This window comes from Sorex fumeus, unplaced genomic scaffold (assembly GCF_029834395.1).
Source record: "Sorex fumeus unplaced genomic scaffold, SorFum_2.1 ptg000033l, whole genome shotgun sequence".
Taxonomy (NCBI): Eukaryota; Metazoa; Chordata; class Mammalia; order Eulipotyphla; family Soricidae; genus Sorex; species Sorex fumeus.
In genome coordinates, this window is record NW_026606090.1 from 31,547,792 (window position 1) to 31,571,334 (window position 23,543).

At 39.4% G+C, this 23,543-nt stretch overlaps 1 protein-coding gene across 2 annotated transcripts in view; it reads left to right on the plus strand.

Moving 5' to 3' along the window:
- MLIP (muscular LMNA interacting protein) overlaps window positions 1–23,543 on the plus strand; it is a 331,240-nt gene that overhangs the window by 269,889 nt on the left and 37,808 nt on the right. For both annotated transcript variants that reach the window (XM_056116919.1, XM_056116920.1), the window contains one exon: window positions 16,693–16,899. In XM_056116919.1, coding sequence (XP_055972894.1) covers window positions 16,693–16,899 — 207 coding nt within the window. The remainder of the gene's footprint in view (window positions 1–16,692; window positions 16,900–23,543) is intronic.

A 23,543-nucleotide genomic window follows, 5' to 3' on the forward strand; every position in this document is an offset into this window, starting at 1 on the left:
TAATTCTTCTTATCCATGAGCAGGGGATATGTTTTCATTTCCTCATATCCTCTTTTACTTTGTGGAGTAGCGTTTTGTAGTTTTCTTTGTAGAGGTCCGTTACCCCTTATTTAGGTGGATTCCGAGGTACTTGATTTTCTGGGGCACAGTTGTGAACTGAATTGCTTTTTTCATGTCTCTTTCTTCTGTTTCATTATTTGCGTATTCAAAGGCCATGGATTTTGGGGGTATTGATTTTATAGCCTGAAACTCTAGTGTACAAGTCTATTGTTTCTAGGAGTTTCTTGGTAGAGGATTTAGGGTTCTAGAGATATAGCATCATATCATCTGCAAATAGTGAGAGTTTGATTTCTTCCTTTCCTATCTGAATGCCAATAATGTCTTTTTCTTGCCTAACTGCTATTGCAAGTACTTCCAGTACTACACTGAACAGAAGTGGTGAGAGTGGGCATCCTTGTCTTGTCCCTGATTTTAGTGGGTAGGCCCTTAGTTTTTTCCCATTGAGGATAATGCTTGCCATGCGTTTGTTGTAGATTGCTTTGACTATCTTGAGTAAAGTTCCTTCAAAACCCATTTTGGTGAGAGTTTTCATCATAATCGGGTGCTGTATCTTGTCAAAAGCTTTCTCTGCATCTATTGATATGATCATATGGTTTTATCTTTACTTTTGTTGATATGATGGATTATATTGGTTGATTTCTGAATGTTAAACCATCCTTGCATCCCCGGGATGAATACTGCTCGGTCATGGTGTATGATCTTTTTGATAAGTTGTTGGATTCTATTTCCTAATATTTTGTTGAGGATTTTCACATCCGTGTTCATCAAGGATATTGCCTGTAGTTTTCTTTGTTGGTGTTGCCTTTGTTTGCTTTTGGTATTAGGGAGATATGTGCCTTATAGAACCTCTTTGGGCGAGTTCTTGTTTTTTCAATTTCCTGGAAAAGCTTGAGGAGAATTGTCAACAGGTCTTCTTTAAATGTTTGGAACAATTAGCTAGTGAATCCATCTGGACCTGGGCTTTTGTTTTGGGGAAGACTTTTAATTATGGTTTCAATTTCTTTGATATGAGTGGGTCTATTCAGGTATTCCAAGTCTTCTTGGTTCACTCTTGGTAGATTGTAGGAATTGAGGATTTATCTATTTCTTCTAGGTTCTCTTGTTTTATGGCATACAGACTCTCAAAGTAGTCTCTGATTATCTTTTGAATTTTATTGGTTTCTGTTGTGATGTCCCCTTTTTCATTTCTCATTCAGTTTATCAGGGTTTTCTCTTTTTCTTTCTTTGTGAGTCTTGCTAGTGGTTTATCAATCTTGTTTATTTTCTCAAAGAACCAGCCCTTGGTTTCATTGACCTTTTGGATTGTTTTTTGGGTTTCCATGTCATTAATTTCTGCTCTAAGTTTTATTATTTCTTTCCATTGGCCAGGCTTGCGATCCTTTTGTTGGTCTTTTTCTAAGAAAGAACTTGAGCTGTGCAGTCAAGTTCTCTATGAAAGACCCTTCTTCCTTCCTGTTGAATGCTACAAGGCTATAAATTTTCCTCTTAACACGGAGCTGGAGCGATAGCACAGCGGGTAGGGCGTCTGCCTTGCACACAGCCAACATGGCCGACCCGAGTTCGATTCCTCCGCCCCTCTCAGAGAGCCCGGCAAGCTACCGAGAGTATTCGATATGCCAGACACAGTAACAACAAAGTTTCCAATGGAGACGTTACTGGGCCCGCTCGAGCAAATCGACGATCAACGGGAGGGCCTTTACCTTTTACCTTTAACACGGGTCTAGCTGCATTTCATAGGTTTTGGTATCTTGTGTCTTCATTTGTTTCCACGTATCTTTTGATTTCTTCCTTGACTTCCTTCCTGACACACTGATTGTTCAACATTGAGTTGTTTAATTTCCAGGTGTTTGATTTGGTTCTCTGCATCTCTGTGTGATTTGCTTCTATCTTCAGCGCATCATGGTCTGAAAAGATATTTGAATCAATTTCTATCTTCCTGAATCTTTTGAGGTATGTTTTGTTACCCAGCATGTGGTCTATTTTAGAGAACGTTCCCTGTGCACTGGAAAAGAATGTGTATTCTTTTTTGGGGGTTGTAAAACTCTATATGGGTCTGTTAGCCCTCTCTCTTCTGTTTCTTCCTTTGAAGCCGGTGTTTCCTTGCTGAATTTTGTTCTTGTTGATCTAGCCAGAGGTGATAAGGTGATGTTGAAGTCTCCGACTACTATTTTATTGCTGGCAATGTCCTCCTTAACATCTTTAGCAGTTTTTTTAAGTATTTAGCTCATCCCTCACTAGGTGCATATACATTTAAGAGTGTGATTTCTTCCTGTTGTATATATCCCTTGATAAATAGAAAATGGCTTTCACTGTCCCTTCTAATTTTTTTCAGACTGAAACCTATGTTGTCAGATGCTTGTATGGCAACCCCAGTTTTTTAAGGGAGTTTTTGCTTGCAGGATTGTTTTCCATCCTTTAATTTTGAGTCTGTATTTTCTCTGACTATTCAGATAAGTTTAAACTTAAAACTTTTAGAGTAGAAATTATTTCTTTTCAAAATACTAGATATGAGTACATACTCTTATAAGAACATAAAACAAAAAAATTTATGAAAAAATATTTTATTTCTTTAATTTTTAAATTTTCAGGCGATATCCACTTATGCTCAAGGTTTACTCCTAACTCTGCACTCAGGAATCACTTTGTGATGGGCTCAGGGTGCCATATGTGGTCCTGGGGAATCTAACCTGACTTGACTGGATGCCAGGCAAGCGTCTCACCCGCTGTATTAGCAATTGGGTCATTTAATAGCTCTTTTAAGGGTTCTGGCAAAACTTTGCTACTGCTTCACGCCCTACCGAGCTCACGACTTGCCCCCACGAGTGGCTCTCCAGCATGGCCATGACTCCAGAGGCAAAAGAACTTAATCCAGAGCCCAGCCACTTGCATCAGAAAAGTGAATGGACCATGTGTTAACCTACAGTGCCATGCCTCTCCTGGAGGGAAAGGGTATTTCTCCCTACCCCCTTCCCCTCTCCACCCCTGGCAGCAAGGTGGCCGCTGCCTAAGATCTTATTGGAAAGCCAGGTACGAGCCAGCAGTGACAGGGCAACTGCAGTCTCATGGGAAGAGGGGTGGTACCAGCTTGTCCTTCACACCCTACCTAGCTCACAAGTTGCCCCCCACAAGCGGCTCTCCAGCTTGGCCATAACACCAGACACACAGAAACCAGTCTCATAATTATCTGGCTCTTTGCAGAAATCTTTCCAGACTTACCCAGTAAAATATCAGAAATCCAAAATCGTGCAGCCGTTATTGCAGCCATGCAACATTATATGGTTTATAACTAGCTATAGAAATCAAATTATTTCACAATGCCTTTTCAGCAATTCTCATTGTTGGGGGGAAATTCTAAACAATGGTGCATCTTTTGTCAAAATAATGAATGTCATCAAAGTAGGGAGAGTTAAGTAGAAATCATTTGCCTCACAGGCACTTGGAGAAGTTGGAGGGGGATATATTGGGCTTCTTGGTGGTGAAAAATAAGTACTGGTGAAGGGAAAGGTGTTTGATCATTGTATGACCGAGACATAAACCTTAAAGCTTTGTAACTTTTCCCACAATGATTCAATAAATAAATGTAAGATAAGGAAAAAAATAAAAGCAAAAACAAAAAAAAATACAAAAAATACTTTGCCACTTAAACTTCTTAAACTTCTCTCTTCCTTCCACACACCCTCCAACTCTTCCTCTGTCCTTCCCTTGTTCCTTCCCTTCTTTTCTTCTTGCTTTTTCTTTCTCCTTTCCATATTGGAAAATTCCTTCCCTACTCTCTTTCTGTGTAGGAAAATATCCTCTATTTTTTGCTTGCTTTATGTACTGAGTCATACCCATCTGTTCTCGTACTCAGGGATTGCTCCACGTGGTGCTCAGGTACCAGGTGGTTCACGGATCGAGTCAGAGTTCCTGCATGCAAAGCATCCATCTCAGTCCTTTGAACTTTCTCCTTGATCCTGCAAATGGATTAGCTGGGCTAGTAGCGAGGGTGCTTTCTTAGGTGCTCACAGCCTTGAGGTGTTAACATTTTGACTTTTTTTTAACTACCCGGAACACAACCCAATGCTTTAGCCGCACAAGTTCAGTGTTTTACTACTGAGTTCCAACCTAGTCCTGCATCTATTTTTGTTACCAGCCTCCTGAACAGGAAGGCTAAGTAGGCAACCTAAAATTCAAACATGATGGAATGCTTCTTATAAGTGAAAGAAAGAAGCCTTTGCATGCCTTTCTAGTCTCTGGATTTCCTATTTCTTCATTCTTTACACGCAGAAAATACTACACTTTGATTCATTTGTTTCATAATCACAAAAGACCCTAGGATAATCCTTGCCGTCTACTTCGAGTATTATTTTCGCTTTTCTCTTTCTGGGAGGTGATCTTGGACTAGGTGACAGGATCTGCATAATAAACATAATTTAGCTGCAGAACATCAATCCTTTCATTAAGATTCCTTGTTAAGACAATAAAGGATTCAACAGAAAAAAAACCCTCAGGATATTAAAAACTGCAAGATCATTTTTCTTTAAAATTATAACACTGTTAAAACATGAACAATATAATATGAATACTGCATTTGATGTGCCTTAATATCCAAATCTTATAACAAAGAAGTTTTTAATTGGTGTGTACAAAACCTATCTCCTATGTACACAGCTTGCTAAGAATTTCAAGGTTATTCTTAAGTCTAAATGTGTTTTTTGGTGGAGTTGGTCCATACCCCAAGTGTCCAAGTCTTACTCCTGGTTCTTTGCACAGGGATGAATGCTGGCAGGTCTCAGGGGCCTGTGTGTGATGCTGGAGACTGAACGCAGGTCAGCTACCCATCTGGCAAATGCTTTAGCACTATGCTATCACTCCAGCTCCAAAGGGTTTTTTCTTTTGTTTTGTTTTGTTTTAACTTACAAGTATCTGGTCCAGGAGTTAGCCCTAAGATTTAATGTGCATGCATTGTATACTGGAGGCATGTCATCTGATTGATCTGCTCTGTAGTTTGCTGCAGTGCCTCCCTGGATGAGCAACACATGATCTCGTGAGTGCTGCTGTGAATGACTCCCGAGCAATGCATTGGGTTTAACCCCTGAATACCACCGAGTGGGCTGGAGCAATAGCACAGCGGGTAGGGCGTTCGCCTTACACGCGGCCAACATGGCCGACCCGAGTTCGATTCCTCCGCCCCTCTCGGAGAGCCCGGCAAGCTACCGAGAGTATTCGATATGCCAGACACAGTAACAACAAAGTCTCCCATGGAGACGTTACTGGGCCCGCTCGAGCAAATCGAAGATCAACGGGAGGGCCTTTACCTTTACCTTTACCACCGAGTGTAGCCCTCCAAATTAAAAAAAAATTAAGATATCTAGTTTCAATGTTCATAAAGTAGAAATGACCACATATTTTCGAGGGGCATTTCTATTTGAAAATAATAACACCCTGGTTTTCTTAAAAATAACAGCGAAGTAACCGAAGAGTGTAAATTGAGGTGTAGGGGAAATTGTCCACCCCTGTGGATTCTGTTAAGTCCAAGCAAGTATTAAAATTGTGTCAGACACATTATCCAAGGAAATATGGATTTAATGATATACATCAACAAAAGATACTGGCTGTCAGGTATCCTAGAGGAAAGGGCAGTTCAGATAGAGAAAGGAGCACCAAATAAAGGATGTTTGGAGGATCCTCCCAGGAGGGGAGATGCATGTCGAAAGTAGACTATGGACTGAACATGTTTGCCACTCAACGCCTCTTTTGCAGACCACAACACCCAAAAGGAGAGAGAGAACACAAGGGATTGCCCTGCCACAGAGACAGGGGGATGGGGGGATGGGGGTGGGAGGGATATTATCCATGGTGGTGGAAAATGGGCACTGGTGGAGGGATGGGTATCTGATCATTGTATAATTGAAACCAAAGCACAAAAAATTGTAAATCTACAACTTTAAAAAAAATAAAATAAAATAAAGGGGAAAAAAAAGAACAGATATTAGAATGAAAAAAAAAAGATACTGGCTGTAAGGTCTAAAACAGTGTGGGACCCAGGGATATACAGCATGGGCTAGGAGATTTGGGGAGTTGAGGAGAGAGGAGGGAATGACTTCCCATGCCAAACCTTTCTTCTGGATGTATGCCCACCTTCAGATCAGTTTCTGCACTAAAAATATATCCTGGGATTTAGATCCTCTGCATTCTTTTAAGTAATGGTCACAGTGTTTTTCAAGGCAAGCAGAACCTCAGCCAACCTTAGATCCCTGTACCAACATGACTCCTAGTGTCAAGTAGCTTACTATACATATGGGAAAAAATTCACCTCGCCCAATTGAGACCAATCCCACACCTACAAGTCGAGAAAAGAAAAAAGTTTAGTTGACATGCTTCTAGATAGATATCTGTCTATCTTATGATGTGTTCCTTATTACAAGTCAAAGATCTGCAGTTAGCAATGTCTTTTTTTTTTTTTTAATTGTCAGGGAGCCATAGTGAGAGATGCTTGAACTATGCTCAGATTTTTCACCTGTGGCCCCTTGAAAATATTTTGGGAGCCCCCTGGTGACCATGTGGTATGCTCTTGGTACCACCATGCTGAACACCTTGCCTTGACTGATGATTATAAAGCCTAGCAGAGACTTTTCTGCTTCCTCCAAAGGAGAATCATATAACAGAATGCAAATACAAAAAGATGAGCCCTGTGTAATCTTAGGAGGATCTTGGGATGTGAACTTCCATTCCAGCCTAGAGAAATGGAGCTACCACTTCTACCATTTCTAATGTTACCCAATCTCAATTACCCAGTCATTATTAAATTTAGAAAGTCTCTATGACAGGGCTTGTGAAGCATTTAAAAAGAGATGCACAATTCAAAATTTATGGTTGTTAATGTTCATTAGAATCAATACAATTTTGGAAGGGGTTGACTTTCTCCTGTCCAAGGGTTATTAAATAAGTTTCTCCTCTTTCTTTCATCTTTCTGAAAAATCAAAGAAGCTCACCTTTTATGTGACTTTTTGAATTTTTCCAGTATCAATTGTTCCTCTCCCTCTACCAAGTATTGGTGAGCACCATGGAATAAAAATGAAATAAAATGTATAGAAAAATATAAAACACTTTTTAACCCTTCTGTACCTAATCATTGATTATAAAATATGTTCTCTCCTCCTGGGAAAGTCTCTGTCGAATATCATATGCTTTGTGCAACTTGCTGTTGGATAGCCACTGTCTTTAAGAACTAAATAACCCAAAGCCTATCTACTGAATTATATTTTAATCATTTGGAAATCTTTTTTCTGGCATAGAGAATTTGAAATAGCTAACATATGCTACCTTTTTGCATACTTCACAAGTTAAAACTTTTTGGTTTAAATCAGGTTTTGAAATAGATAAGTGTTGCTTTAAATATGCCTGTTTTTAAAATGCATATGGATTCTTCAAAATTAGGGTTGATAAGCAAGAAGTTATGCCGTATGTTGAAAACAGAGATCTGATTTATCTTGGCTTAATCTCAGTGAAGTGTAGAAAAATAAAATTTCTTCCTTTTTCAAGTAATTTGGGATTGCTCTGATTGAAATATGAGACTTTTGGATAAGGAGCTACTCTTTAAAAATGCATTATATTTTTCAAATAATTCTTGAGTTTAAAGTAGTATGTAAATTAAAACTGTAGCACAAATGTTATAAATCTCATTTTGAGTTGTTATAGGCTCAGGCAGGAAGCTGGGAATCAGTACTGTGTTTCAATATACACATTGTTTTGCCAGAAAGGTGGGAAGCAGAGAGGATGGAGTTAGAGGCTCCAGTAATCTCACCCAGTAGTGGTCTGAGTTCCCCGAGGTACAGGGAACTGTCCACAGTGCGAAGAGGGACAGCGGGAGCAAGCAGAGTAGATTTTCACCCTTTGCTTCTAAACCACAGGAAGGAAGGTGAATTTAAAATGCCAGGCAGAACAAAAGCGTCTCAGATGTGCAGGCTTTAATGAAAAGAGCTCAGAGTGCCTTAAAATGCCCTTTGGTGTTGCAATGGAAACAGCTTTTGAAGCTAAACAGTTTGACTTGAAGGCTGAGGAGAAAGCGGGCTTTTGAGTATTGAATGATTCCAATAAGCTGTCACATTAATTTTCTGATGTCTCTGCAAGTACCTTTTACTCTACAGTATCTATATTTCTCTAAATAAAGAAAGCTATTAATTTACTTACATACTATATATCTGTTAATTGTTCTCTACTGCTCAATGATATTTCCTTCCTTAGTTCAGCTCTTGAGGTTTTGTAGGATATTATGTTACCTGTAACCAACTAAAATGACTTCTTTTTTTTTATGTAGGAGTACTGCTATTTATTCAGCCACTGATTAGCTGATTTAATTGTGCTTGAACTCCACCTTACTTTTTAAAATTTTTTTTATAATTTTATTTATTGAATCACCAAGAGAGCAGTTACAAAGCTTTCAGGTCTAAGTCTCAGTCATACAACTAAACACCTGTACCTTCACCAGTGCCCATTCTTCACCACCAAAAACCCCAGTATACCCCCGTCCCACACTCTCCCCCTACCTGTGGGGCAGATGATTTCCACATTACTCTTTCTCTACTTTGATCATATTTCTGCCAAAAGCCACTGGGTTTCGAGATTTGTTTCTGAGTCTCTGGGATCAAGGCCGTTAAGCAGCTTGATCAGGAGCCAGAGAGGCCGTTCGTGGGCGATGACTTGGGGTCTCATTGGGGTGGGGAGGAACTGGCCCGGCTCCCCCCCATCCCGTGAGGCCCAACAAGTTTTGTCACTGCGGGCCCAAACCTGACTGTCCAATGACCTCTGGAGGATGATGGCCACCGAGCCGCCAAGGGGGAGCAGGCAGAGGAACAACACCCTTTCCTCCCTGGGGTGGCCCGGTAACAGTAACGTACTGTGGGGTCCGAAAGCATTTCTGCCAAAAGCCACTGGGTTTTGAGATTTGTTTCTGAGTCTCTGGGATCATGGCCGTTAAGCAGTATGATCAGAAGACGGAGAGGCCATTTGTGGGCAATGGGATCTCGCTGGGGTGGGGAGAACAGGACCGGCTCCACCCTCATCCCATAAGGCCCAGTGTGTCTCATCACTGGGGGCCCAAACCTGACTGTCCAGTGGCCTCTGAAGGATGGCGGCCACTGGGCCACCGGGAGGAACAGGCCAAGGCACGAAACCTATTCCCACCTGGGTTGGCCCAGCGCCGGTAACCTACTGCAGGGACCGGATGCATTTCTGCCAAAAGCCGCTGGGTTTCGAGATTTGTTTCTGAGTATCTGGGATCATGGCCATTAAGCAGTGCTGAAAATTACTTCTTTTTAAGAAATCAATCTTCTATGTAAAGCTGGCTTTATATTTTAGAATTTTGTATTTATAAATATTTTTATACTGAGGAAGATAATTCTCAAGTAAGTGAAAATCATCTGGAAGCATTTTATCAAAAATAGCAGCAATGTACCTCACTGCTAAAAGCATGCACAAAGCAATTTTATGCTTTCCCTCTTTCCCTCCCCAAAAGAAAAAGGACACTCAATTGCTGAATACTAAAGCAGAAGAGAATGTTGTTTATAACTAAGAATCATATAGACATCCAAACTAATATGCGCCAATGTCAAATAATACACTTAGGTAAGGTAGGGTTTAGGTAAGACATAATAAAATTGTTTTTTTCTTTTGGTTTTGGATCATATCCACTGACAGTACAAGGGCCAAGGAGCATGCCTTCCTTGCATGGATTTCAGATTGGTTTAATTCCTGGCACTCCATGTTCCCCAGAACACTGTGAGGCGGAGCCCTGGAGACCCTCAAACATCCCTAGGTGTTGCCTAGGGCCCCCGAGTTTGGCTGGGTGACTTGGTCAACCCTTAGCTCTGAAGTGCCTAAGCAGTACTGCGCAGGACCCTTTCTTTCCCCAAACACCTGTACCCCAAAATAAATTTAAAATAAAATTCAAAATAATCTAAACTCATCACAAGAAATGACAAGGATTCCTTAGTATTTTGTATGTTACAAGCATATTGTCAGTCATAGTCGTTAACACTGGTAACCTACTTAGTTTGGACAAGTGGGTCAATATTATGTTATTAGAATTATTTGAAATGAAATTTTACATCTGTTTTCATAATTATTACACCTAACCTTAAGTTCAATTTTTTAATTTTATTTCTGCTAATAATTGTATTATGACATAATTAGGAAGACATCAAGTATATATATATATATAGAGAGAGAGAGAGAGAGAGAGCAATTTATGCTGTGTTATTTTTAGTGGTTTAGTCATGGGGAACTCAGTATTATAACATTTAAAGTTTTGATAAATTAAATGACTTTTTAAAAGAATCTTTTAGGGCGCATAGTGATAGTGAAGTGGGTAGGACACTTGTCATGAGTATATCCCCAGCACCCCATAAAGTTTCCCAAACCTCACCACAAATGATACTTGAGTTCAGAGCCAGGAATAAGCCCTGATTGCCAACCAGGTGTGGCCAAAACACCAAAGGAAAATTTTTTCATTAAATTAAAAACCCGTTAAAATTGATTAATAAACTCAGTGGAATAAAATAGCATGAGAGAGCTAGAGAGATGGAACTGGGTTAAGGCATTGCCTTAGTATAAGCTGACCAGGATCCCATCCCTGGTGCCACAGACGGTTCCCCAAGTTCTGTTAGGAGTGACCCATGAGTACAGAGACAGAAATAAGCTCTGAGCAGAGCCAGGTGTTGCCAAAAATCTCAAAAGAAAAAAGTAGAATGATCAACTGAAATCCATCCTTTCTACCAAATATCATTCGATGAATGACAATGAAGTAGAGGACTTGCCTTGTATGTGTGAAGTGAGGCCCAGGGTTTTATCCTCAGCACTACAGAAATGAGTACATATTTTTAAATGAATATGAAACACCTGAAATAAATATTTTTAAATGCATATAAAACTCCTCTAGAGACATTTTAAAAGAAATATGGAGCAAATTATACTACATTTGTTTGTTTTGATGCAGTTGGTTTAAATTATATTTTATAAAATGTTCACTTTGTATAGTTTATACTCTAAATGTGGAATTGAGGAGGGATGATGACATTTTTATGCACTAAAAATCGGGGAAAATTTATTTTCTAAACTAATATTGCTTTACTAAAATCATTGTTCTATAAGAAAGCTATTAATGGAATAGGGAGTAATATATTTTCAAAAGATTGTGGTATGTGTTTGTGGCTATTTCAGTATCCAGTTCTAAGATACAATGACAAAGAAGATGTAGATAAATAAATGCAGACAATTAAATAGATATATAGATAGTAAAACCTTTCTTTATATTGAAACGAGAATGTAGAAATAAAGATAAGCAGATTGATGCATGTGTGTGTGTTTGTGTGTGTGTTTGTGTGTATATGCACACACACAATAATGAACTAGAGTAAAACAAGAAAATCTTGCAGAAACCATTCAGGTTTTTTCAAGTAATATCACAGGGAAGTGTCTTAGAAACCAACAGACTTCACTGTGGGTCATGAATTATTTGTTTTTCAAAACTTCAAATGAGGGGCCAGAGTGATTGTACAGCAGGGAGAGCATTTGCCTTGCACACAGCTGATCGGGTTCATCCTCAGCATTTCATACGGTTCCCCGAGCACCGCCAGGCATAATTCCTGAACGCAGAGCCAGGAGTCACTCCTGAGGATCGCCAGGTGCGACCTCCCCGCCATCCTCTTCAAAAAAGATCTTCAAATTAGATTCCTAGTTTAAATAAGGCAAGTATAGTCACAGTAATATGTTGAAATTTATTATAAGAAATTTCCTTTATTACACTATCCAGAAGCAAAAAGGAGAAACAAAAGCACTAATTTCCATTAAAATGCAAACAACTGGACCACAACTAAATAGTGCAAAAAATCACTTGAGAGACTAGCACTGTGCTTTGGGGAGCAATGCAAAGAGAGTGAAGATAAAGCTACTAGAATACACAGACTCCACAAACCTCCTCCTCCTCCTCCTTCTTCTTCTCCTCCTTCTTCTTCTTCTTCTTCTTCTTCTTCTTCTTCTTCTTCTTCTTCTTCTTCTTCTTCTTCTTCTTCTTCTTCTTCTTCTTCTTCTTCTTTTTCATGTAGGAGTACTTCTATTTATTCAGACATTGATTGGCTGATTGAATTGGGCATGAACTCCACCTTACTTTTTTTTACTTTTTTTTTTTTTTGCTTTTTGGGCCACACCCGGCGATGCTCAGGGGTTACTCCTGGCTCATGCACTCAGGAATTGCTCCTGGCGGTGCTCAGGGGACCATATGGGGTGCTGGGAATCGAACCTGGGTCGGCCATGTTGGCTGCGTGCAAGGCAAACGCCCTATCCGCTGTGCTATCTCTCCAGCCCCTTTTTTAATTTTTTTTATTATTTTATTTATTGAATCACCATCAGAGCAGTTACAACACTTTAGGATTTAAGTCTCGGTCATACAATGAAACACCCATACCTTCTCCAGTGCCCGTTCTCAATCCCCCAAAGCCACAGTATACCCCCCATCCCACACCTTCCCCCTACCTGTTGATTTCCACATTACTCTCTCTCTACTTTGATTACATTCAATATTTTGACACCAGACCCACCATTATTATTTGGGAATTTACCCCAACACTCAGATCTGCTGAGAAGGCAAAAGTAGACAATTTGCTTTCTATTGCTGGTTATAAACAACATATGATGTCACGTGGCTGCAGTAGTGGCCACGAGATTTTGAAATTCTGAAATTTTAACAATTCTGGAGGGATTTCTGCCAAAACCTACTGGGTTCTGTGATTTGTTTCTGAGTCTCTGGGATCATGGCCTTTAAGCAGCTTAATCAGGAGCCAGAAAGGCCGTTCATGGGTGGCAACTATGGGTCTCATTGGGACGAGGTGGAAAGGGCTGGCTCCATCACCATCTCATGAGATCCCATGTGTCTTGTCACTGAGGGCCCAAACCTGACTGCCCACTGGCCTCTGGAGGATGGCAGCCACTGAGCAGCCTAGGGGGAGCAGACAGAGGGACAGCACCCTTTCTCCCCTGGGATGGCCCGGTGACAGCAACCCACTGTGGGGTCCGAACACATTTCTGCCAAAAGCTGCTGGGTTTTGAGATTTGTTTCTGAGTCTCTGGGATCATGGCCATTAAACGGCTTAATCAGTATTCATAGAGGCCGTTTGTGGGCAGTGACCCAGTAGTGGGGAGGAAAGGGCCGGTTCCACCCCCATCCCATGAGGCCCTGCTTATCTCGTCACTGTGGGCCCAGACTGTCCAGTGGCCTCTGGAGTATGGCATCCACCAGGTGGTCAGGAGGAACAGGTCAAGTCACCAAACCTATTCCCACCTGGGTTTGCCCAGCACTGGTAACCGACTGCAGGGACTAGACACATTTCTGCCAAAAGCCACTGGGTTTTAAGATTTGTTTCTGAGTCTCTGGGATCATGGCCATTAAATGGCTTAATCTGGAGTCAAAGAGGCTGTTCATGGGCAGTGACTTGGGATCTCGTTGGGGTGGGGAGGAAAGGGCCAGCTTCACCCCCATCCCGTGAGGTCCTGCATGTCTTATCACTGCGGGTCCAAACCTGACTGTCCAATGGCCTATGGAGGATGGCGGCTACTGAGCTTCCAAGGGGGAGCAGGTGGAGGGGCAGAACCCTTTCCCCCCTGTGGTGGCTGGATGACAGTAACCTACTGCGGGGTCCAGACACATTTCTGCCAAAAGCCACTGGGTTTCGCGATTTGTTTCTGAGTCTCTGGGATCATGGCCGTTAAGCAGTTCTATCAGGAACCAGAGAGCCCATGTCTCCAATTATATAGCTGAGCCTGAGGTGGTTTGTGGGTGTGTCTCCCACATACCTGACTTTTGGCTGTTTACTTTTTTGATAAACATTGCCCTAAGTTTTTGGGTTCTGTCCAAAGGCACAGCAGCAATTTTGGGGTATCTGGAAGTCTGAAGGCTCCATCAGGCTGCTGATGCACTCGCCTCACAGGTAAAGACTGACTTGCTGGCAGTACCATACTCCCGACAAACCTTCTTCTTGATTGTGTAGATTACACCTTGGTGTGAAGCCCCCAATGTAATTTTTTTATATAGGTACATATGTTGGCAACTAAGCATTCCCTAACCCTGATGTGGTACAGTAGTTCTATATATCAATGTTATGAACTTTAACTCTATTTTACCCACCTTATCCAAATTAAAATAAAATAAAATAAAACCTTAAGTTTAAAAACGAAACAAAACAAAAATTGCCTGACCCAATTTATTTTGAAAAACAGTGGGCATGAAGCTGTATATCTGTATAATCACATAAAAAGTTATGTTTTGTAGGAAGTACTATGTTTGAGTAAGAATGAATATAGTTCAATTACTCTGTACTGTACATATGACTATCTTTACTGCTTGATTTAAGGACTAACCAGTCCCAACCAAGAGCTTGCTGGGCTCTCCGAGAGGGGCGGAGGAATCGAACTCGGGTTGGCCATATTGGCTGAGTGCAAGGCAAACACCCTATCGCAGTGCTAAACAAATCTATTGAGAACAATTTAAAATAACAAAGTACACAATAACCATACACAAAAAGAAAGAAGTTATAATCTTCACAATGGGTAGATTGAATTCAGGCCAAAGTTTTCTTAAACAAGACAAGCAAGAAATATCTATAAGCTATGGGGTAATATTTATAGGGAAAATATAATTTCTATATTCTATATTTTTCAAATATCCAAATTTAATATTTAGATAGATATAGATATAAAATATAATTTCTATATTCTATAATTTCCAAAAATCTAAATATAATATTAACACTAATAACAGAAAAGTAAAGGGGTAAAAAAGTAGAAATATATTAGTAATAGCATACTTTAATTTTTCAGCTTACCATAGACCCTGTAGAAAATAAATTAAATACAGATTATTTATAGTTCATTATAATCACTATAAATTTGTTTTTACCTTGTGCAGCAAAATCCAAAATAATTAATTTTAATGTTTGTGGAATCATCACAAAAAGTAATTGTTAGGTCAAAAGAAAAGCTATTAATTGACATGATAGAAATCATACACATAAGTTTCTCTGATCATAAAAATATCTAATGATGACATAATTAGAAAACCTAAAAAAAACCTTCCATGTATATAGTAAAAAGTTTTTGCTTTTTAATAAATCTTAGATTTAAGAGAAAATTCAAAATAAAGTTTTTACCTAGACAAAAAATAATTATTTTTGGAACTTACAGAATGAGTTAAAATAGTTCTTGAAAGAAATGCATAATTCTCAATATGTCTTGTACATATTGAGAAGATAATAAAAGATGAACTATTCCATTCATATATAGTTTTGTGACACTAGTACTATATGACAAGAATTTAAAAATTCTAAAGGAAACTGTTTTGCAACTCACGACTCTAATTTCAAAATTTTTTTTATGAGAGTGGGGCAAAATTTTCAGCATGAAAGCTATCAAAATTTGCTTTCATTTCCCAAAGAGCTCCATTAGGCTAGAGAGTAAAGAAAAGAATAAGAAGTTATGAGGGGCTGGAAACTGGAGAATGAACATAGACTTCACTCAGACGATCTCCACTCCATGCTGATGGTGAAAAGAATCGCAGGATAGCAATTTACACAAAAGAGAGGAAATCTCTAGCCCAGAGTGGCACTGGCGTTTCCAGTGATAACCATTTGAAGGTCAAAAGAAGGTTCACCACCAAGAATCCTTGCCCATTGTACTGCATGGCCAACCATACATGATCACGTGTTCCAAGATTCTTAGCTCCCCTAGCTCGCAGGGTGCTGATAAGATTCTGTGCTCCTCTTCCAACCTAGTTTCTCGGCCAGTATAGTAGTACAGTCCTGCTGGTGCTGCCTCTAGATCAGGATGGAGACTCTTGAGCCTTCTAAGGAAACCTAACGCCAGAATATAAAATGAAAACATTGCCCAGTCCATCTTTTCCTGCACACCTTCCACTATCAGTAAACATCCTCCCTTTTATCTTGCACAACTAGTCTTATCCTGGCTACTCAATTTTCCATGTTAATCACTTTTGCTCTGATTAAGAAATATACGTAGCTCTTGATAGATGCTTCACTGAGAAATAGAACCATATCAGGATACTTATCTAATGACTACTTTTAATGGGAAAAGTGTCCAAGCATTCCTTTGCATTTCCCATAACCTAGTATTATTTAAAACCATTGGAGACATTACAATAAAGGCATTAGGTTAGGGTCATAGTGCATTGGGTAAGGAACTTGTCTTGCATATGGCAGACCCCGATTCAATCCCCAGCACCCCATATGGACCCTTGAGTCCAACAGGAGTGTTTCCTGAGTGCATAGTCAAAAGTAAGCTTTGAGCACTGCTGGGTGAGCAAACACCATGGCCAGGCTTTTGTGCAACCAATTCTAGGTCACTGTAACAACAATATAAATACCAGTAACAGGAAAGAAAAGGAAGCAAAGAATAAAATTAAATGTGTTACTTAAAAAATTAGTAAGATCACAAAGGCCAGAGATGTAATCCATTCATACAAGGAGTTTGGGCTTAGAGATATATTTTTCTGACTGAAAGGGTCTAACACAATGCTTATATTGTGTAGAGCTAATTTCATGAGCTTGACTTTTGTCCTCTAATGTCCTCTCTATCCCTTCTTCCCAGGAGGTGACAGTCTCTTGCAAACCTGTTTCTTTGCATCCTTTGTACCAGACTAAACTCTATCCTCCTGCTAAGTCCCTGCTGCTCCCACAGACCCTCTCCCACGCTGACCGTCTTGCCCCAGGACCCTTCAGTCATTTGTCCTCCTTCTCACTGAGTGATGAACGGGAGAACACACATGCTCTGTTCAGTCACACCACCCCTAATAAGGTGAGAGTCCTTGCTGAAATGGGAATTGCTCTATGACGTGGATTTTCTTCATGTTTAATCTTTAAAGTGTAAATGTGGAGGAAATATTTATTAAGGACATTTGCATATTTGAAAGAACCATACTAAAGATTTTAAATATTTGTGCTAAAACATTACTATACAAAAAGTGAAAGTTAATTCGAGGAGTCTATGATTTTCTTTTTAAAAGTCATTTTTTTAATTTCTCGGTATTTCATGTTCTTACCTGAAGTGTTTGGAAACGCCAAGAATATTTCCCAAATCTTACAAGATGACATTATTAATTTATTTTCTAGGCTTAGTGTTTTTAGAAATTGTCTTAAATTACAGTGTGTCAAAGAAAGACACATATACAGTCAACAAGCTGAAAAATGCTTAGAGTTTCTAAAAGTATTTGCCAGATATCAAGATTTTAATTAAGAACAAATCTGTCTGCTTATACTGCCAAACAATTGTATATATTAAAATTTGAAAGCATTCATTACCTGAAAAATTACATAAACCAGTTAAAACATGGATTGTTCACTTAGAATGTAATTATAAAAGTTTTGACAACAGTAAGTAGTCAATAATAGGTGGGATTACTTATAAATGTTTTTTCCTCCTCTGAGAGTTACCATAAGTAGTTCCTGGTAAATACAGAATCTCAGACCCATTTTCTACAAATGGTTTGATGTTTTACCAAATTATCTTTTGATAAAATTCAAAATCTTGTTTTTAAGTTATTTTTTGAAAATTCTTTGTAGTTAAGAAAATTCACCACTATCATTTAAAATTAATCAAGATCACATGCTCCAAAAAGTAGTTGAATAATATTCCTTACTCTCTGTAATGCCTCTTTGAAAAGAAGCTCAAGCAATTATCTAAAAATAGTGAGTACTATCTTAGGAAAAAAAATTAGCTTTTTATACTGAATAACATTGATCACAATTGAATTTGCATTCAAACATTCCTAATATTCATTTTTAGAAATAAAACATTTGTGGGCAGAATACTAGATACATTTTAACGACCTTTGGATATTACTTTCTCTTAGTTTAGAAAAAAAGAATTTCATGTAAAATATAATATTTTAATGTGTTTTATTTTATTTGAGATTCTCTGATTTAACACTTGACAATATCTATAAAATCCACTTATCTTTAAAATGGAGTAAAAAAAGTCCAATAATAATTTTTTTACCTTAAAAATTATCATCTGCCACAGAGGCAGGGTGGGGTGGGGGGATGGGGGATGGGAGGGATACTGGGACCCGTGGTGGTGGAAAATGAGCACTGGTGGAGGGACGGGTACTTGATCATTGTATAACTGAAACCCAAGCACAAAAATTTGTAAGTCTACAACTGTACTCATGGTGTTTCACTAATAAAAATTTAAAAAAATATCATCTGATATAATAATATTATAAACGAATTATTTTTTTATTTTATTTTATTTTATTTTATTTTATTTTTATTTATTGAATCACTGTGGCAAAGGTTACAAAGCTTTCAGGTTTAGGTCTCAGTCATGCAAATATCAAACACATTTCCCTTTACCAATACTTATTTTTTCCCATGAAGAACCCCAATAAAACCCCACCCCCCACCCCTCCCCGTCCCTGTGAGGCAGATGAATTCTAGTTAACACTCTATCTGCTTTGATTAGATTCACTGTTTCAATAAAAGATTCACCACTATTATTTAGAGTTTACCGCCCCCCCCCCCCCAATCAGACATGCTGAAAAAGCATTGTGAAGTGATTTGCTTTTTACCACTGGGTTCAAGAATTAAATGTTGGTTTTGGATTTCTGCTATTTTACCTATTGACCCTGGAAGTATTTCTACTGAAAGTCAGATAGTTAAGAAATTGGTTTCTGTGCTCTGGAGTCGTGGCCGTGCTGGAGAGCCGCTCATGGGGGGCAACTGGTGGCCTCGGTAGGGCATGAAGGGCGGACTGAAACGCCCCCCCTTCCCATGAGGTTTTAGTCGCCCCCACACCCCCGGCTCATACCTGCTGTCCACAAGGCTCCCATGCGGCCGCCATCTTTCTTTCCAGAGAGGAGAGGGCGAATGGGGCAACACCCTTTCCCCTCCGGCAGACTTGATGACCTGGATTAACGCATAGTCCGTTCACTTTTCTGCTCCAAGCTGCCGGGTTCTGCATTAAGTCCTTGTGCTTCTGGGGCTGTGGCCGTGCTGGAGAGCCGCTCGTGGGGGGCAACTGGTGACCTCTGTAGGGCGTGAAGGATGGACCGGAACGCCCCCCTTCCCATGAGGTTTTAGTCGCCCCCACACCCCCGGCTCATACCTGCTGTCCACAAGGCTCCCATGTGGCCGCCATCTTTCTTTCCAGAGGGAGGAGGGCGGAAGGGACAACACCCTTTCCCCTCTGGGCAGACATGATGGCCTGCTGTCCACGAGACTCCCATGCGGCCGCCATCCTTCTTTCCAGAGAAGAGAGGGCGAATGGGGCAAGACCCTTTCCCCTCCGGCAGACTTGATGGCCTGGATTAACGCATAGTCCGTTCACTTTTCTGCTCCAAGCTGCTGGGTTCTGCATTAAGTCCTTGTGTTTCTGGGGCTGTGGCCGTGCTCCAAACTTAACTCTGATTTTCAGGGAGAAAGGTTGGGAGGTTTACTTCCCATTGATCACTTTGTATATAGAGAGATGTCTATGTTTTAAGGAAAAGTCCTAGTTCCCGCATACTCAAGCTGTGCTTGTAGAGGCTTCTGGTCACCGGGGTTCCATCTGGGGGAGGTGGGATGCGGTACCTACCCCATCTGGGACTTCCCGGTGATCTCGGCTCTTTTTGGAACCTGTTTTTTTTTTCCCCTCCGGGATCTGTGGTTCCCGCCCTCCATGTGATCCTTCTCTTTGGCTGTATGTTGAAAACAAATTATTTTAAATAGTTCATTATTTTGATTTTTGTTTGTTTGGGGGCCACACTTGGTGATGCTCAGGGCTTACTGCTGACTCTATGCCCAGGGGTCACTCCTGGCAGGCTCTGGCGATCATTAGGCTTGCTGGGAATTATGAACCTGCATGCAAGGCTAAATCTCTAACAACTGTATGCCTCTGGCCCACTTTTTTGATGTTTCGTGACATCTCCTGCAACACTGAGCAAGAATAGAACTTAAATTTAACCCATTTTTAGCCTTTGCTGACTGAAGCTATTTGAGGTTGAATGGCAATTTCCAGTATATAACAGTATTCATAGTATATTTTGTCTTTCAGAGTCAGCAATTTATAGATATTAAATAAACATTAACTTCTCAATTAATATGATGATAATGATGGTGATGATGGTGATGAAAGGAATGTTCCTTGGTAGAAGCTTCATGTGATTACTCTTGTCATTCAATTGCTCCTAACAATAGGTGTTAATTACCCAATTTGATATTTATTGTTTGAAACTCAGGCATTATAATGCTGAACCAGTAGTATACTAAATTATTAAGATGTATCTAGTTTATGAAAATAGCTCCTTTCCTGGAATTGTAAAATCTGATCTTTCGTCTATATTAACTTCTTTCCCGTACTCATTCCTAGGTTTCACATTATGGGCTTAGTTCTTAGGTTTATTTCCAAACTCAAATTTTCTCATTTCTTCCTGAAGAACCATTCTTAACTCTAGGATTCCTTAATAAATAAAGTTGCACAAGGTGTTTAAAAGGTTTTACTCTTCTGTTGAATCTATAATGTGTACCTCTCTCCTCTAAATCTTCATCAAATTCTGTGCAGCATAAATCATCACCCTACTCCCTGCCCGTTGTCTTTTGCTATGTAATTATTAAATTATTTTTATATAAAATAGGTCCTTATATATTTATTTTATTATGGGTTAAATTCTATTTAGGACTTCTTGTAAAAAAATTGAGCTAGAATTTGTTTACAAAATAATAAATGGTTATATGTTTTAAAAGTCCAATATAATTATACATTTTTCATCACCAAATTACCAATATTCCTCCATGATTTACCATAAGATCCTTCCTGCCACACCTGCCTCCTTCTTACAAAAATATATTATAGGAAGTAATGTAGTACATAATGGTGTACAAGTACTTTCATCTTAGATAAACATCTAAGTCTATTTCTAACCTCATGAAGAATGACATTACTCTTACTTCTTAATTCTAGAAAGTAATGCTGCCCAGTAGGTAAGAGCAATCAGTGTGTATGATTTAATTTCTCAACTCTATTCCTTTAAGATGATGTTGGAAAATACAGTTTCTTTATGCCTCCAGTTAATTATATTAAAATGGAAATGATAATAATACTCAAGAGTGACAGTGACTCAAATTCTTAAGTGTTATGAGAAAAAATAAATGTATTCAATGCAAAAGACACATTAAATAGTGCCTAGAACATAGCAAGACCATGTAAGCAATAGATTTTATTAATAACCTCTAAGGAGCATTACTAGGATTTTTTCTTCACATGTCCCCCACTGGACTGTCCTATTTGTATGCAGAAACCTCAAAAAAACAAAACAAATACTTCAGTAATTTTCTTTGATGATGCTGCAACATATAAATTTTAAGACTTGGTCTTCTAGATTTCCTCTCTGTAGACTCATTCTGTAACCCATTCTTGAAAGCATTCTGTCTTCTATCTCAGCCACAGCACTTTCATCGCTTTCTCAAGGGCAACCTGCTCATTCATAGGCAATGTCTTGGTTCTTCTCTTTGACCCTTCAGCAGTTGACATAGTTGTTCAACTTTTAAGTCTATTCTCACTCTGCTTTAGGGATAATTTGCATGTTCCCCCTCCCTAGCCTTCCTGCTTTGTGGAAAATTCTTCCTCTAGTTCAATTGCCCGTTTCACTTCAGATATTCTCCCACTCGTATGGTCCTGTGATAATTCTAAAATCTGCGTTTCCAATTCTGCCTCTCCTCTGAGATGAGGTTTATATCTTTATCTTCATGCTTGTCAGCTCCGTAAATTGTCATGCTGTCACCTCAAACTCATATTCGTTTTGCCTCCAACTAGTTATATCTGACTTCCCTACTTCAGTTATTAATGCCACAATTCTCTGTTCCCAATTCGAAAGTGGATTCATTTATTCTGCTTTCCTGCTGTCTCTTCACAGTCACTCGCCAACTTGAATAGATTCTTCTTTTGTAATGCCTGTCATCTTGCTATTTCCCTCGTCTCTTGATTGTTATTCTACTTATTGCTCCAATCTTTTTATTTTCCTCTGGGCATGCTTTGGGAATATCTAACTCTTCCAATTGCTCATGTAACCTCCCCATATAAAATAATTTCCTGATTCTTTCTTTACTTATCAAAACAAGTTTTATCCTTCATAACCCAACCAAATTATCTATCCGCTCTGTGAAGTTTATCCCATGTACCAACATTCAAAGTAATTTTCTCCTTTTTTCAATTTTGATTAGCCTTGCTGTGCCAAGGTATCTCAGACATGTTATATATTATCCGTGTTTTTGTTGTGTGATTGTCTACTTAGGATTTAAATATTTAAGGTTAATTTTATTTTATATTCTAAAATTGTATTAATATATTTCTTAGGAAACATGTGCTCCAACTATATAATCAAGTAACATTATAGTTTTGTTTTATTTGGTGTTTAGGCCACATTCATTGATGCTCAGGGTTTATTCTTGGCTCTGTGTTTCGGATAAGTCCTGGTGGTGCTTGGGGACCATATGCAGTGTCATGGATCAAACCAGGGCCCTCCACATGCAAGGATAGAGCCTTAAGCCCTGTACTATCTCTTAGGCTTTCTCTTTAAATTGATGTAATATTGATTTATAGCATTATATAATTTTCAGGAGTGCAACCTCACACCACTTCCAATTCACTCTTGCTACCAACCCTTTCTAGCGATACTTTCCTTTTACACAGAAACTTTCCAGGATGTTTAAAATTCAGTTTGCTGACTGGCCACCTAGATAGACTCCATCCTGGGCCTAGATATGTTTTCAGATATTCATAGGCAGCCACCTTCTTTTGAGTTTTATCTGGTGTCATGTTTGATTTCTGTGGTGACTGATGTGCAGTCTGATTTTCTCAGAATTTTTGTTTTATTTTTGGGCCACATCCAGCCCCACTCAGGACTGACACGTGGCTTTGCACTCAATGATCACACATCTGGGGGGCCATATGGGGTGCAGGTAATCTAACTTGGGTAGACCATGCACAAGGCAAGCATCTTACCCCATGTGCTTTTATAAAGAAAATATGTATATCAGGTAAGCTTTGTTAGACATGAGTGACAGTACCATTGGCTTAAAGTTCAGTGTTAAGGCATCAATAATTTATTTTTATCATATATTATTATGTCTTTAAATAGAGAACAGATAAATAGGGTTATACTGATAATTAGGGAATATACATTCCAGGGACTGGAGCGATAGCACAGTGAGCAAGGTGTTTGCCTTGCATGCAGCAGACCCGATTTGATTCCTCTGGCCCTCTCAGAGAGCCCGTCAAGCTATTGAGAGGATCTCAGCCCCACGGCAAAGCCTGGCAAGCTCCCCATGATGTATTCGAGATGTAAAAAAAAAAACAGTAATAACAAGTTTCACAATTTGTTGTGGGACGTTACTGGTGTCCGCTCAAGCAAATCGATGAACAACGGGAGGAAAGTGACAGTGACATACATTCCAGACTTGAGGAAA